This window comes from Aythya fuligula, chromosome 9 (genome assembly GCF_009819795.1).
Source record: "Aythya fuligula isolate bAytFul2 chromosome 9, bAytFul2.pri, whole genome shotgun sequence".
NCBI classification, from domain to species: domain Eukaryota; kingdom Metazoa; phylum Chordata; class Aves; order Anseriformes; family Anatidae; genus Aythya; species Aythya fuligula.
The window spans coordinates 3,063,800-3,077,541 of NC_045567.1; the positions used below are offsets into that span (position 1 = coordinate 3,063,800).

The 13,742-nt window shown below is 42.3% G+C and overlaps 1 protein-coding gene across 2 annotated transcripts in view; it reads left to right on the plus strand.

Moving 5' to 3' along the window:
* PID1 (phosphotyrosine interaction domain containing 1) overlaps positions 1 to 12,787 on the plus strand; it is an 81,966-nt gene extending 69,179 nt beyond the window's left edge. For both annotated transcript variants that reach the window (XM_032193752.1, XM_032193753.1), the window contains exon 3: positions 12,123 to 12,787. In XM_032193752.1, coding sequence (XP_032049643.1) covers positions 12,123 to 12,599 — 477 coding nt within the window. In that variant the 3' untranslated portion in view covers positions 12,600 to 12,787. The remainder of the gene's footprint in view (positions 1 to 12,122) is intronic.
* The last annotated feature ends 955 nt before the right edge of the window (positions 12,788 to 13,742 follow it).

Genomic DNA, 13,742 nt, shown 5'->3' on the forward strand with positions numbered 1-13,742 from the left:
TATTTAAAATAATTTAACCAAAGTAATAACAGCTTTGGTAGGAAAACAGACTGTTAGGAGAGATGTATTGACGGCTACAAGCCTGTGGCTGGAAGTACACTTGTGTATCGTAACAGAATTGCATCAGGCTCCTTGAGAGCTGGGATGCTTTGACTTTGCTCACTTAAGCTTAGGTGGGGAAAGCTACAAAATTTTAGAAGATGAGTAATCCTCATATTTCTAATTCAAACTCCCATCTCTCTTGCCAAATTTCTATCTGTATTTCTGGATACTGAAAGAAGGGTCAGTTTCTCTTAGCGCATTTGACACATGTTGCTGTCTGCTTTGTTGAAAATCTCTCTGTCAGTATCTCAAAACAAGCAGAGAGCACTCAAACCCCATGGGCTTTATTGAAGTGCCTTGAAAAATTTGGTTCCTGCTGTGTGGGGAAGAAAAACCTTCCCCTGTGGGCTGTTTATTCCAATCTTGGCCATTGCTTTGTCAGTTCAGGCCCTGCTGCTTTGTTCTTCCCCATCTGTCTGATACCACGGAAAGCATTATGCATTATGTACTGGTTGGACTCTTAGTTCGATATGGTGAAGAACAATTAAGCTCTTAAAAAGATATGTCTATTCTATTAAATATTTTCAAAAAATATATGGAAAATTGTCAGTGTATGTTGAAGATAAACTGCTGACATTAAGCATTTATTAGGGAGCTGTAAAACACCTTGTTGATGGAAAGCATTGAATTAATTGTTTATCTGGAAAACAATCATCAGACTTCAGAGATTTTTACAGGATAAATATTGCGGTCATAGCTAGCAATGTTAATTCACTTTTGGGTGGTGAGACATCATTGCAGAATTACCATTACAGAATACCATGCTGCAGAATTGCCTGTGCTTCACAGGAGGGATGCATTTTGCTTAGAGACAGCACCACAGACAGCCTGTAACACTCGTTGCTTTAGGAATTTGTCTTTTGTTGTCATGCTCAAGAGTGATTTCAGAGAGTAGTGTTGCTTTATCCAGTGCTCATCCTCTCATCCTTGCTTAGGCCAAGCAGCAACTGGAGTGAAGGTGCCTGAGCTTCAGTGGCAGAGCACCTGCTGGGCTCCCTGCTTGCCCACAGCTTTGGTGCGTAGTCCCAGCGACTGCCAGGCTGCCAAGAGGAAGATTAAAAATGGGAATGAGTGGAGCTGCTGCTGTATTTCTTTTACCTTAACTTCTCCTAAAGCAATGTGGGCTGTAGAGAACAGATGAGTGTGATGCTCAGTGTTCGTTCTGAATCAGTATTGACCCTAACCATTGTGTTTTGGCACTGTATCTTTATATCCCTTCTTTTTTACTCTTCATACAAATACAGAGATCCTCTGCAAATACAAATTAGAGCATTCTTCTTTTTTAAAATCAAGATAGCAGTTTTGTTTGGCTAAGAACTGGAAGATGGACCCCTATATAATGATATTGATTATTGTATTTTTAACGCCAGGTATTTGTTGTTGTGTGAGGACAGTAAGTGTCAAGAAAAACAGTGAATGCCTTATTCATTTTCATCAGAAGTAGTTCTTTTTTTCTTTAGATCCCTAAAATTTGCACCAGGTTGTATTCTGTCAAAATGAGCAGCAGCAAAGTTATTTACTATAGATTTTGTCACTAAATCTTTGCAAAGTCAACTTCAGGGCCAGTGGAAACCATGAAAATGAGTTTTCTGCCCTTTGTAAAAGCAGTGACCTCTGTAATACCAGAGAGATGAACTGTGGGAATGAAGGGAGCTCTTAGGACTTTGCTGTACAACTGGTGTGAATAGTGATTGGTCTGACCTGCAGCCTTCCGAATTACTCTGTGGGAAAGCTGCTATAACGGATATCTAAATTGCAGCAGTGATAACTAAAGCTGCCCCCAGAGAAAAGGACCTTTGCCCTGCTCCCCTTCTCTCCTTCAGAGAGTCTTCCACTTTGGAGTGCTGCCTTCTAGCCTCTCCAAACCATGGCTTCATCTTCCTTTCATCTTGGCTGAAATGGGTACCAGAGAAGTCTCCACTTCTTGGTTTTTGCTCCAGGCAGGTCTGGGCAGTGCTTTCTGGCTGCTGTGTAGGTTTACATGGCCTTAGAGCTGAAATATATGCCAAGAGAGTGGGCTGGGGGTAACACAGCTTTTCTGGAGGAAGCATACAGGTGATGTTGGGATTAAATTAGCCAGATGGAAGGGAGGCTCCTGTTTCAAGTGGCTGTAAAAGATGTCATGTTGCCTGGAGGAGATGAACCTCTTCAGCGCCCAGGTACCCTGCATCAGTGCCCAGTTCTCTGGGTGCTCATGTGGGGCTGAGAATCACTTTTGGCTATTTCTCTGCTGGCTGGAATAAGATTACCCATCCTAGCCAAATGAAAACTGACTGTGTTGAAGGCACAGGCCAACACTAAATCCATTGTGAAAACAGGACTTTGGAGGCACTGTAAACCATGGCTTTTGCAATGAGTTGGTATCTGTATGGCATTATCATGTTCTAGCCTTATAGATACTCTATGGGATGTGCTTGTTTTTTAAAAATCTTTTGTTTAGTCTGCTAACATACTGTTGTGTGGTTGAGTGGGAAACTTCTGGTTGAATGGTAAAATGGTGTCATGAACCTTAGAGGCAGCGATGAATTCTTGCTGCCTGTACAGAGCCTGGTTTGCTATGCCCCCAATCTACAATTTGATTAAACAAACCTATATCTGATTGATCATTCATATTTTTATCTAAGGACTTATTTAGCAATAAAAAGAGTTCAACTATGTTTTCTTTTTAATAATGTATTTAGTGCCTTTTACTGTGATGAAATATGCAAGGTCTGTTTCTCTTTGCTACAGTGTAGGAGTTGCAGCCCAGTTGTAGGCAGAGTATATCTTCTGCAGCCTTGGAATAAGACTTTTCATGGATATGCTATAAATTGTGAGAGCTGGAAAAAAATCTCTAAGGGTTTTGCTAAGTCATGCAACTCATTTCACATAGTGATGCATGAAGGAGATGTAAAACTAATGATTGAGTACCTTAATAGGAGACTTTGCAGATGCGGGTATAGTTACATTTATATGGGGGGTGATATTTCTGTGGTCTGCCTTTCTCTTCAGGGAATGCATTTCATTTGCAGTATGTGGAGGATAGCGGAAGGAATAAGTGCTGCCATTTCTGGGACTCTCTCGTGTCTTTGTGGTTTGTTTCGTAATTACTGATTTTTTTTTTTTTTTTTTTTTTAATTTTACTGCTCTTGCAGCACTCAGTGGGGGGAAGAGCTGTAATGGTTTAGTTTACTGCTTTTTAAGTTTTTATCCCTGTTCCTCATGTAATGTAGGCCTAATGTTTCTTGTTTCTTGAAATACAAAAATAATTTATAGTCATCTTCAACCATCACTGATGTTGGATTCTTTGCCTTTGGCTCTTAATTTCAGGTGTTGTCAAGCTGTGCCAGGAAGCAAGTGGAGTTGAGATATTTGGTCTCCAGAACTCAATATCTTAGTAACACAGGCTTTGTTCATTTTTATTACTTGGCATCTTCTTTTGAAAGGAAGAACTAAAGGGAAATACAAGGATCTCATGGGGAATGCTCAAAGAGAGGAACCCTTGGGACAAATCTCTTAACCATAAAAGATCCTGAAAAACATGCACTCTGCATGGCTTTCTGGGAGTACGTCAGTGTCCAAAGTGCTGGAGAGTATATAAAGTACACGTCTCGGTGGAAACAGTGGCCCATGTTATACAGCCGCCTGCACTCGCCCTTTGCATGCTCCATTAAGTACAATTGGAGAAGTTTTTGTAGGACTGGTGCCAAAATGAGCTTTCTGTGGGTTGGAAAGGAAGGGGAACAAAATAAACGCAACCAGCCCATTCCCCCCCTCCACCCATGTGCTCCTTTCCTCTGTCTGTTATGAGACAGCAGCTGTGAGGAACCTGGGGCCGAAAAGCTTTCTTGAGCATGATGAGTTACTTAATCAGATTTCCATGCTCAGTTTCAACCTGATGTAAATGTCATAAAGAATGTGTAGGAAAAAAATAATGTAATTTGAGCATGAAAGTAAAGATAGATGTCTGTTTGGGGGGAGATCATGCTCATACACACTTACGCCACTTTCTCCTGGCAGAAGGATCTTCTCAAAGTGAAGGTTTTGAGATGGTAGAGGAGATGTTTTGAGGGGATTTCGTCTGAAGGGAAGTGTTAAATAATTACAAGTAGTAACTGGAGTATGAGCTGGTTTTCTTCTAACTTCCCTGGCTGCCTCCCCATCTCCTCTTCTCACCTTGGGAAGCCTCCTGAAAGACAGCAAGAAATGACTTAGGGGTATCCAGGAAAGCATTTCAACCCAATGGTTACTGGGCATAGAGAAAGGAAATTATTTGAGGCAAGGAAATGAGACAGAAGACGAAAATGCTCTAAATAGCAAGATAAAGAAAATATTTAGGAATATAAGTAATCATCAGCTTGTACAGTAGGGTGTCCAGCAGCCCTGCTGAGGTTGCGTATGATCTTTGTTCATTCAGTTATGTCTTGCTCTGCAACCTTTTTTAATCGCTGTTAGAACTAATGTGATTCCCTGGGTTTTAAATAGCGCAGCGTAAATCTTCACTCACATCAGGACCCAAGTGTCTCTGAGTACAAGCTAATTTCAGTTTGCCAGTTCCACTTGATTTCTTTTCAGACTCATCCCCGCAAGCCAAACCACAGAAAGAGTTTCTTGTCCAGTGAAAAATTAAATGCAAAAGAATATCCCTTTGTTGTTAATGGGAGGCTGTGCGGAGCGGTGCTGTGAGGGATGAAAAGCTGGCGCTGCCTGAGGTTGACTTTGGGCTTGGTTAACTGGGCTTTGCTAGTAAGACGGAGCCTCCTGGTTGCTGGATGCAAGTTGCTCTTAGGTCTAACTGAGGACAGTAGTTTAATACCCTGGGTGGTTTATAAAGAAGCTTGTTGAGCAGCAGCCTGATGTAATACAAGGTGAAAAGCTCAGACCGCTGCATTTCTCAGGGTTGTGTTTCCAAACGAGAGCTCCGCTTGCTGCCTTATTTATCCTGTACTGGCTGTTTGGCTTGTGGAACCAGTGGGCTTTTTCTTGCTTGCTTTTATTCCTCTCAGTGTCTACCAATTAAGCTGTAAAGAGTAAATCTTTTCTTTTCCAGCACATTTATTTACCAAATATTAAACTTGCCAAACATCAGCGTTTCCCCCTCGCCCCATGCCGTGGCAGCTGGCTAGGCAGGAGGGAGGGCTGTGCTCAGCCCCGGCGGAGCTCAGTGTCCCCTGCTGCCCTCCCAAAGTGCCATCAGCGGGAGGCCTGGCCACCAGCCCCATGCCTGCTGATGCTCCCTGCTTTTTCTGCAGCTGTGCGTCGGTTCCTCGGCATGAATCAGATGTTAACGAGGGGTGTTTTTTCCCCTCCCTCCTAAACCGGAGGGCAGCCTTCAGACTCGACGGTTATTTTCCATTAGACAGTTGCCCGGCTCAGAGTGTTCTCCCTCTGAATTGCTTCTCCAAAATAAAACACTTCTTTACATACTTCTGCAAGCCGCATTACTGCCCTCACTGAGTATTTCTGTGTGCAGAGGAGCCCAGCAGTTCCCACAAAGCCCCCGTGTTTGTGCTGCAAAGGCTTTGGCTGGATGGCCTCAGTGTGGGCAAAGCAGCCCTGACGAGCGGAGGGAAACTGTGTGGCCTTTTTTCTCTCTTCTTGACCGAGTTAGTTTGTTGGGTCTTGAGCAAGCGTTGCTTGAACGCAATTCACAATATTTGCTTAGTGACCCAGTGGAATGTCTGGGATATTTTTGTTTTTCCTCCAGCGCCAGAAGTGCTCCTTGGCTCTGCCTCCCAGCGCCGCTGGCCTGCAGGCGAGGAGGGCCGGGCTGGGCCGCGGGCAGCCGGCTGGCAGGGGGGCCTGCGTGGGGCTGGCTGTGAGCAAGGAGTGCTGTATGTGGCACTGCAGCTGGATCTGCTTTTAGTGAAATAAACGTACCAGGAAGCCTGCTGCAGGCCTGCTTGCATCCCAGCTCTGCCGGGGATGAAAAATCCCACTTCAGGGCTCAGAGCCATGCAAACCCTAGTGAGTGAACCCTGGGACTTCCTGGCTGGGGAGCCAGGGAAGTTGTGTGAGTTCCCATTGCAGCAATACCTGTGTCCTGGCTGCCTTTCTGACTGCTGCACTGTGCCCCCATGCCCTGCGGTGCTGGCAGGTTTCCCAGATGGTCCTGCTAGGCTGTTGTGTGCTCAGGGATGGCAGGGTGGCATGCTGCATGACAGGGAGGTGTGCAGGTGGCAGTGGCTGTGGTGATACGAGCCCTTTTTATTTATGTAGTTATTTGTCTCTGAAGCAAAAAGAGGTGATGCTTGGGATCCAACAGCACCATATCTAATTCAGGGAGTGGAAGCAAGGACAGATAACTAGGGAGGAATACAGAGAATCCAGAGATATCCAAGCATCCAGTGATGATATTAAGAAAGCTGAAGAGAGCCATACAGCAGAGGGAAGACACTCACCAGTGCTAAGATGTACATAAGACTCCAATTCCTACAGAGTAGTTCTGGCATCCTGCTGGCTTTCCCCTTCCTCTCCCATGGCCAGCTACTGCCCTGAATTGCCTCTTTGGGACCAGCCATGCAGGAGCTTTGACCTTCTTCTGTTCTGCTGTTCTTACACTTTGTGGTGGTGCTGTTTGGGTGACAAATACCATATTTTATATCAGGGCCTGGACTTCGGTGACTGCAAATATGCAGAGCCACTGGCTCAAGTATAGTGCTTTGTTTCTTTTTTTTTTTTTTTTATTTTCTTTGTTAACCTTTTTTATTAGTTAATTTTGTTGACAAAGACCCTCATTGTCTTGCATGGAAGAAATAAATATATTAAAGAAATAACTGAGTAGTTCATTTTCCATATGGCCCTTTGTTCATATCCTTGAATAGCAAGGGAGGCAGGAGTCCTGTGTGCGTACGTGTTCCTGTGCCAGGTTCCTGTGCCAAGAGAGCATCTGCCCCGCATAATGCGATAATTACACCTCTTTACAGCTTGGATCTGCTTTCCTGGAGCAGTATTATTTGACAGACTGGGAATGGGGAACAGAAAGAGAAAAATAAATTGGATATCCTGACTTCAGGAACCCAGTTGAGGCTCATGATTTAGGGGCAGTATGGACTTGTAGTCCATACCAGTAATGATGGAGCCTTTGTGCCCAGTGAGTGGTCAGCAGCAAAGGACACTGCAGGGCTGGGTCATGAGGCTGTGCTTGGCACATGCAGGAGCTGAGCTGTTCTTTGCTCAGATGAGCTAAAGGTCAATGATATGTGCTCAACTATAAAGAAAGGAGTTATGTATGGAAAGTGAAACCCCCATATTACATCTGACAAACTGGGCTGTGCTAGAGGGAAGGTTTCTGTCAGCTCTTGTCTTTTAAGAGTTTGTAAGCTTTTGAGCCTAGTAATTAAAACATATTTTCACTATACCTTACTGGACTGAAGGGATTTAAAACAACAGTGTCAAAATACTCAGGTGGTTTTGTATGTCTGGCAGAGTGCATGAAAATGACATTGATTAATCTTGTGTGTGTTGACATGAAGCACCTAAGTGTCAGATAGCTGTAGGTATGTCATGCAAGGCCAAGGTACAGTGTTTTTCCGTTGAGGACAGTTTTGTTGGATACTGACATTGGTGTTGGCAAGTCTCTAGAGCAAAATAAGGAGCTCTTCAGAGCATCTTGGCTTTTGCGAAAAGTTTGAATGTTTGCAAGCTCAGAAGTGCTGAAACCACAAGTATTTGGTGTCATTTTGGGTGGCAGCAGCTTGCCAGTGAGAAAAGAATCAGATGGAAAATGCCAGTTTGCCACAGAGAGGATGGAAAGAATACAGATAACTTTAGCCATACACAGGACATTGTTGTGAGTTGGATCTTTTGGGAATTCATTGGAAAAATGGAACATACAAACCAAAGTGCTTCAAAAACCATAAAGAAATACATTCCTGTCTTGGAAGAAGATGCAATAGGAGATGCCTGTGTTCCTTAAGGTTAACGCAGTGGCAATGAACTGGCTTTTCCATTCCTTTTTTTTTTTTTTTTTAAACTTAATATACAGTGTCCAAATCAAATAAGTGCTGCAACAGCTTGATCATAATTTACACATGCCAAACAACCTGAGGCTATTCCATGTTGCACTGAGGCTGGAGAGGGGGAATGTGGCTGTTGACCTCAGCGCATGTAGGATGATACTTCCATAAGGATGTGTCGTGCTGTCACAAATCGATTGTCTTCCTGGGCGTCTTCCATTGACTTCCATCCAGTGTTTCTGAGAAAGAAAAAGCATTATTTAGTGAACAATTGCTGGTGTTCAGTGCTGTATAATCACAGGTGCTGCTTTAAGCCTGAAGTGTGACTATGGCCAGTCCTTGTCCCCAAGTTAATAAAGCTATACAGTTGATGCTGCTTTTCAGATACTTCTTCAGTGTGTTTTACATATGCACAAGTAATAATAATTTGTCTTTCTGTGCCCTCACTTCTGGCTCTTACAATTATTAAAGATGAAATTCTTTTCTCTTTTTTTGTACTCCCTGTTGCCTTTATAATGATGAGACACCATTGATTTTAATGGAAGAGACAACCAGTGGGAATTTGTGCCTCAAAATAATTTTATTCTCCATCTGATAATGGACGGAATAATCTGTTCTTTGATCTTCAGTTGGTGAATGTAGAAATTGGAAAGGAAAACGGTTATGCTGTGATAGCTTTCCTCCAATAATGTTTGTGGTCAGCGATTTCTGAGTGTTTAAATAAGATGTTTCCTTTAAAAGGTGTTTGTGTGCTGGGAGACACAATGTGCTTGGAGCCAAAGTGCTGGGAGCATTGCTTGTGGAATAACCTTGTAACTGAGAGTCAGGGAGAGCTGCCCCGTAAATCCATCACTTGTCGGTTTTAATTCATATTGGTACCATCCCTGCAATTATGCAGATGTTAATATCTGAGTTACTAAATTGGCCAGCTCCAAGTAGATTAGTGTGTAACACATAATATTTGAATGATATTTAATCATGAAGAAATTGTTGTTCTGAAAAGAGAGTTCCTCTTTGTTTTTTTTTGTGCGTTTGTTTTTTTAATTTCTTTTTGCCAAATACTCAGCGTGTCTCGCCAGTCCCTCTGCGTTGTCCCCTGCTAGATACAGAACAGGAATTAAGTGATGAAATGTTGAATATTGATCTTAACTAAGAGCTTTGGTAATGCTGTTCTTGTGCAATGCTTGCATCTCGACTGGGAAAAAATGATTTATTTATTTATTTTTTAAACAAAACCTAAAACATTACTAGTCGTTGAGGTTTCTGTGCAAGTCACAGTACAGAAGAGACTCAAAGGTTTTATTTTTTTCTCTCTTCTGTGGACTCCTTGTTGTATTGTCTAAGCATCTTATAAATATTTATGAATGCATCCTCAAATGAAAACGAATGTATATAATGATGATCCAAAGTAGTGTTTAAGGAAGCAACTTTCCAAAGGTTGCTATGCTGTTATAGTGTGACACAACTGGGACAGTAAATCAGACCATTAAGTCCCATTTTGGTAAACAAGCCATCATCCCATCCCATCCTTCTTACTAGCTACTTTGCCTTGGCCACTTTCAGAGCAATTCACCTATTTTCTTCATCTAGTAACATCATTATGGGATTTATTATTTTTTAATCCAAGACCTAGGCAGCCCATGAAACGAACAGAGAGAAAGTGAACTCAGCGTGTGCTCCCCTGGGACAGCCTCAGCTGCTGAGGTGCCCTGCGCATCACCTGGGAGCCGTCCCGCAGGGGAGCCCGCAGTGCAGCCATGCCCTGCAGGCACTGTGGACTTGGGCTGGGCACTCTTCTCTGCTTGCTCCATGTGATACTGGTCTTCTCTGAGCAGCGGCTGGGGCACAAATGTTGCAGCTGTGGCATGATCTCTCTGGTGGCTGGGGATCAAACGCAGTGTTTGGGCAGTGATGGAGTGCATGAGCAAGATGCTAATTCTCTTTTCCTCAGGGTTTAGGGGCTTTGTGCAAATCTCCTTGAAGTCAGTGAAGGACTTCTCCGACTGCAGTGGGCTTTGAATCTGACCCCATATGCACAATTAATTTACAGTCTGCGTTCGTCTTTTGCTAAGCTGGCTTGTAAATATGAAGCGGTACTGAGCGAACCTTCGCAGGGTACACTGAATAGTTGTGAACATGCAAAGTTGCTCACTGATCTTGATCTTTTCAAAGTAGTGTGACTGCAAATGTGTGTTGAACTACCCCACAGTATGTTGCAGCCACATTCCTCTTTGGTCTTTTATGTGCTTTTTATATGTGTTCAGTTGGCATTATAAGCTCTGAGGTTTTCTTTTATGCTGTTCTACAGTACTTTAGGGAACTCATCTCTCATCGCTAATAAAATAAAACAAAACAAAGCTCTGGTAGGTCTTGCCTTGTTAACTGTTCTAGCTGGTGTGGTTCCCACTGTTCCAAAAATTATAAAGCCTTATAAGATTTAAAATATTCCCAGTGCAAAGCATGAATATTTATAGACAAAGAATAAGACTTCTTATTTTGAAATTTCAGTGCTATGAAATTGCTTTTTTGGCAAGCATGATTAAGCCACATAGACTTCCAATAATGTTTTGTAAGCTTATTCCTTAATTATGGCTTAATTTAAGTCTCTGAGCTTAAGAAAACCTATGAAACTAGCAGCAAAATATTTTCCTTGTGGAAAATTTTGTTTGCACGGAATACAAAATCTGTATTCCTTGTGGATTTTTGATGTTTTTAAACATGGTGATCCTGTATTTTTTCTTTGCATTTTTTTAAAGCGTATCAAAAATAAAAATAGCTGATACTGTGTATTTAATACAGCATTTTGAAGAAATTAGTTTGGAAAGTGCATGTAATTACTTTTTCTCCAAATGCCTTGAGTAAAATACACATGAGGTTATAAAACATGAAGTGGGAGGCACCAGATTCTGTCTCAAACAGTAACTGCTGCAAGAGACAAATTAGAAGTCATTTTGCTTTCATATACTTGTTTTTAAATGCAGCATTCTGACAACAGCAATAAATAGAATTATCTGCATAATTGTATTTATGTAGTGTTACTCTATCTTTTCTAGAGAAAATCTCTTTTCCCAGATTAAATAGTTTTCCATTCAGCTGTAAATGGAAGAATGCCTCTTTAGCAGCTGTACAGATTTAAGGGAATGTTTCTGCACGCACTTAATATGGAATTTTGATAGGGACTACTCAGTGAATTTGATTTTTAGTGAACAAAATACGGTAAGAGCACAAAAGACTTATTGCTTTCCTGTGCAGATTCGATAACAGGATATACGCTCAAAATAGCGAGACAGAAAGGAAAAGAGATGATTTGATTAAACTAAGCTAGATTTATTACTAGATTTTGTTTAACAGCTTATTTTCTTAAATCAATGTAAGAAATGTCTCAGCCCTGTAGCTCAGCACTTTTTGAAGGCAGTATTGAATAGTTTTGAGCTATTCCTGGCTTAATACCGAAGTAGGAACAGCAGAAGTGCTGGAAAGACAGGACTGTTTTAGAAAACAAAACCCAAAACTTTTAAACAGTTGAAAATCCTCTGCTGTAATCATGGTCTTCTGACCCCTCTGCGGCCTTGTGTTATCAAACTAAGAATATCTGTTTCCTTAGTATTTGTATCATATCTCAACTGTTAATAATAATCTAAATATAGTTAAATAAATAAATAAAGATGGTGGCTGGGTGGCATCCCAGCTACCTGGGACATGCTTCACTGGCACTTAGACTTGCTATCATGAGCTTAGAGATACAGGCATGGGTTTTCAACCTGACTTTTCCAGGTGAGCTGAAAAGAGTGCAATCCCTTGAAATTTGGAGACTGAACATTTTTTACATTCATTTGGGTTTGAGTGGTGAAAACAATGTTTGAAGAAAGAAATACTTGGAAACCAGTCTCTCTCTCTCTCTCTCTCTTTTTTTTTTTTTTTTTTTTTTTCCCCCTGTAGTAGTGGTGGGGAAATAGGGAAGTTTGGGTGAGGGGATTGCTTGATGGCTTGTATTTTCCAGATATAGGAAAATTTCCTGGCATGGCAGAAAGCAACACTGGAGTCTAGTGTCTGTGTTTCACGTATCTTTCCTCTATTTTGCAGGTTACGTATTTGGGTAAGGTTTCCACAACAGGGATGCAATTTTTGTCAGGCTGCACAGAGAAACCAGTCATTGAATTATGGAAGAAGCACACGCTCGCCAGGGAGGATATTTACCCAGCTAATGCCCTTCTGGAAATTCGCCCTTTCCAAGTCTGGCTGCATCATCTGGACCTCAAAGGCGAGGCAACAGTCCATATGGATACCTTTCAGGTAGCACGTATAGCCTACTGCACTGCTGACCACAACATCAGCCCAAATATCTTTGCTTGGGTCTATAGGGAGATCAATGATGACTTGTCCTACCAGATGGACTGCCATGCTGTAGAGTGTGAGAGCAAGCTGGAGGCCAAGAAGCTGGCTCATGCTATGATGGAGGCCTTTAAGAAGACTTTTCACAGCATGAAAAGTGATGGCCGGATCCACAGGAATAGCTCATCAGAGGAAGTGTCTCATGAATTTGAATCTGACGATGGCTGACTGAACTCATTCATGGTTCAGCAAAGGCAGAAATGGCCTAGGGAATGCGAGCTGATAGATAAATAAGCAACAATTGAAATTGGGGAATGAAAAGACTGCCAAACACTTGGCTGACCAGCTTTTTAAATCAAAAGAGCAATTTGGTATCTAAAGATATGCATCATTAAAGTAATTATGTTACATTGAAATCTGCTGCTGTTGTAAACATGAGAAAAAAGCTTCCCTCTCTTTCCCGCCAAATCTCTCACCCACCCATCGCTGTCCCTTTCTTGTCTCTGTAGTTCAGGTGCATACTGCAAAGTAGATTCATTCCTGTTTGTCTTACGAGACTGGTCAGGGAATTTTATTAGTTGCTCCTCTGGCATTCCTTGCTGGGGGGCTGATGCTGATGCACAAGAGCAAGTAGACCTACAGAGCCCTAATGGTTCCTGAAGAATCTTTCTCCAAGATGCATCACAAAAATCCTTTGACCATACGTAGGCTGAGAAAGCCGTACATAGCCTTTTAGACTAATGGCCTGGCATTCTACTGTTAATTCACATTTCACAGATTAAAAAATGAAAAACAATCCTTGTATGTACACATTATATCATATGCTATCCTTTATTTTATTCATTGTACCTATTTTCTTAATATACCTGCTGTCACATCTTTTACCTGGCACCAGTAGGTGCAGTTTCAGACTACAGACTGCAGGATACCAAAAACGGGTGGGTCGAACCCCCATGGTGGCTAGGAGTGCAGTGAACCAGCACCTCTTTCTGCTCACGTTCAAGCTCTTGTTTGCTCTGTCGGAGGGCGGCCCACTGGTAAGAGTTGAGGGACACTTGGGTCTGTCAGTGTTTGAACTGTGACTCCTCACCAACCTCAGGTCTGAAGCGGTATGAATACGGTAACCTCGACTCCGTGTCACCAGTCTCCGTGCCACCGGGCTGTTGGGCTTGGTTTGATGGAGCTGGCTCTGCCTGGCTGGGAAGCCAGGGCTGCATTACTGTAAAGATCAAAGGAAACGGCCCCGTAGGAGTCAGGTCTGAACGTTTGTTCTGGTTGAGAAGCCCATGTTAAGATTCTCATACCTTTCCTTGTGCAGAGATATAAAGAGTCATGCCTTTCTTAAATGCAAATGTTTAATAAAACTCAAAT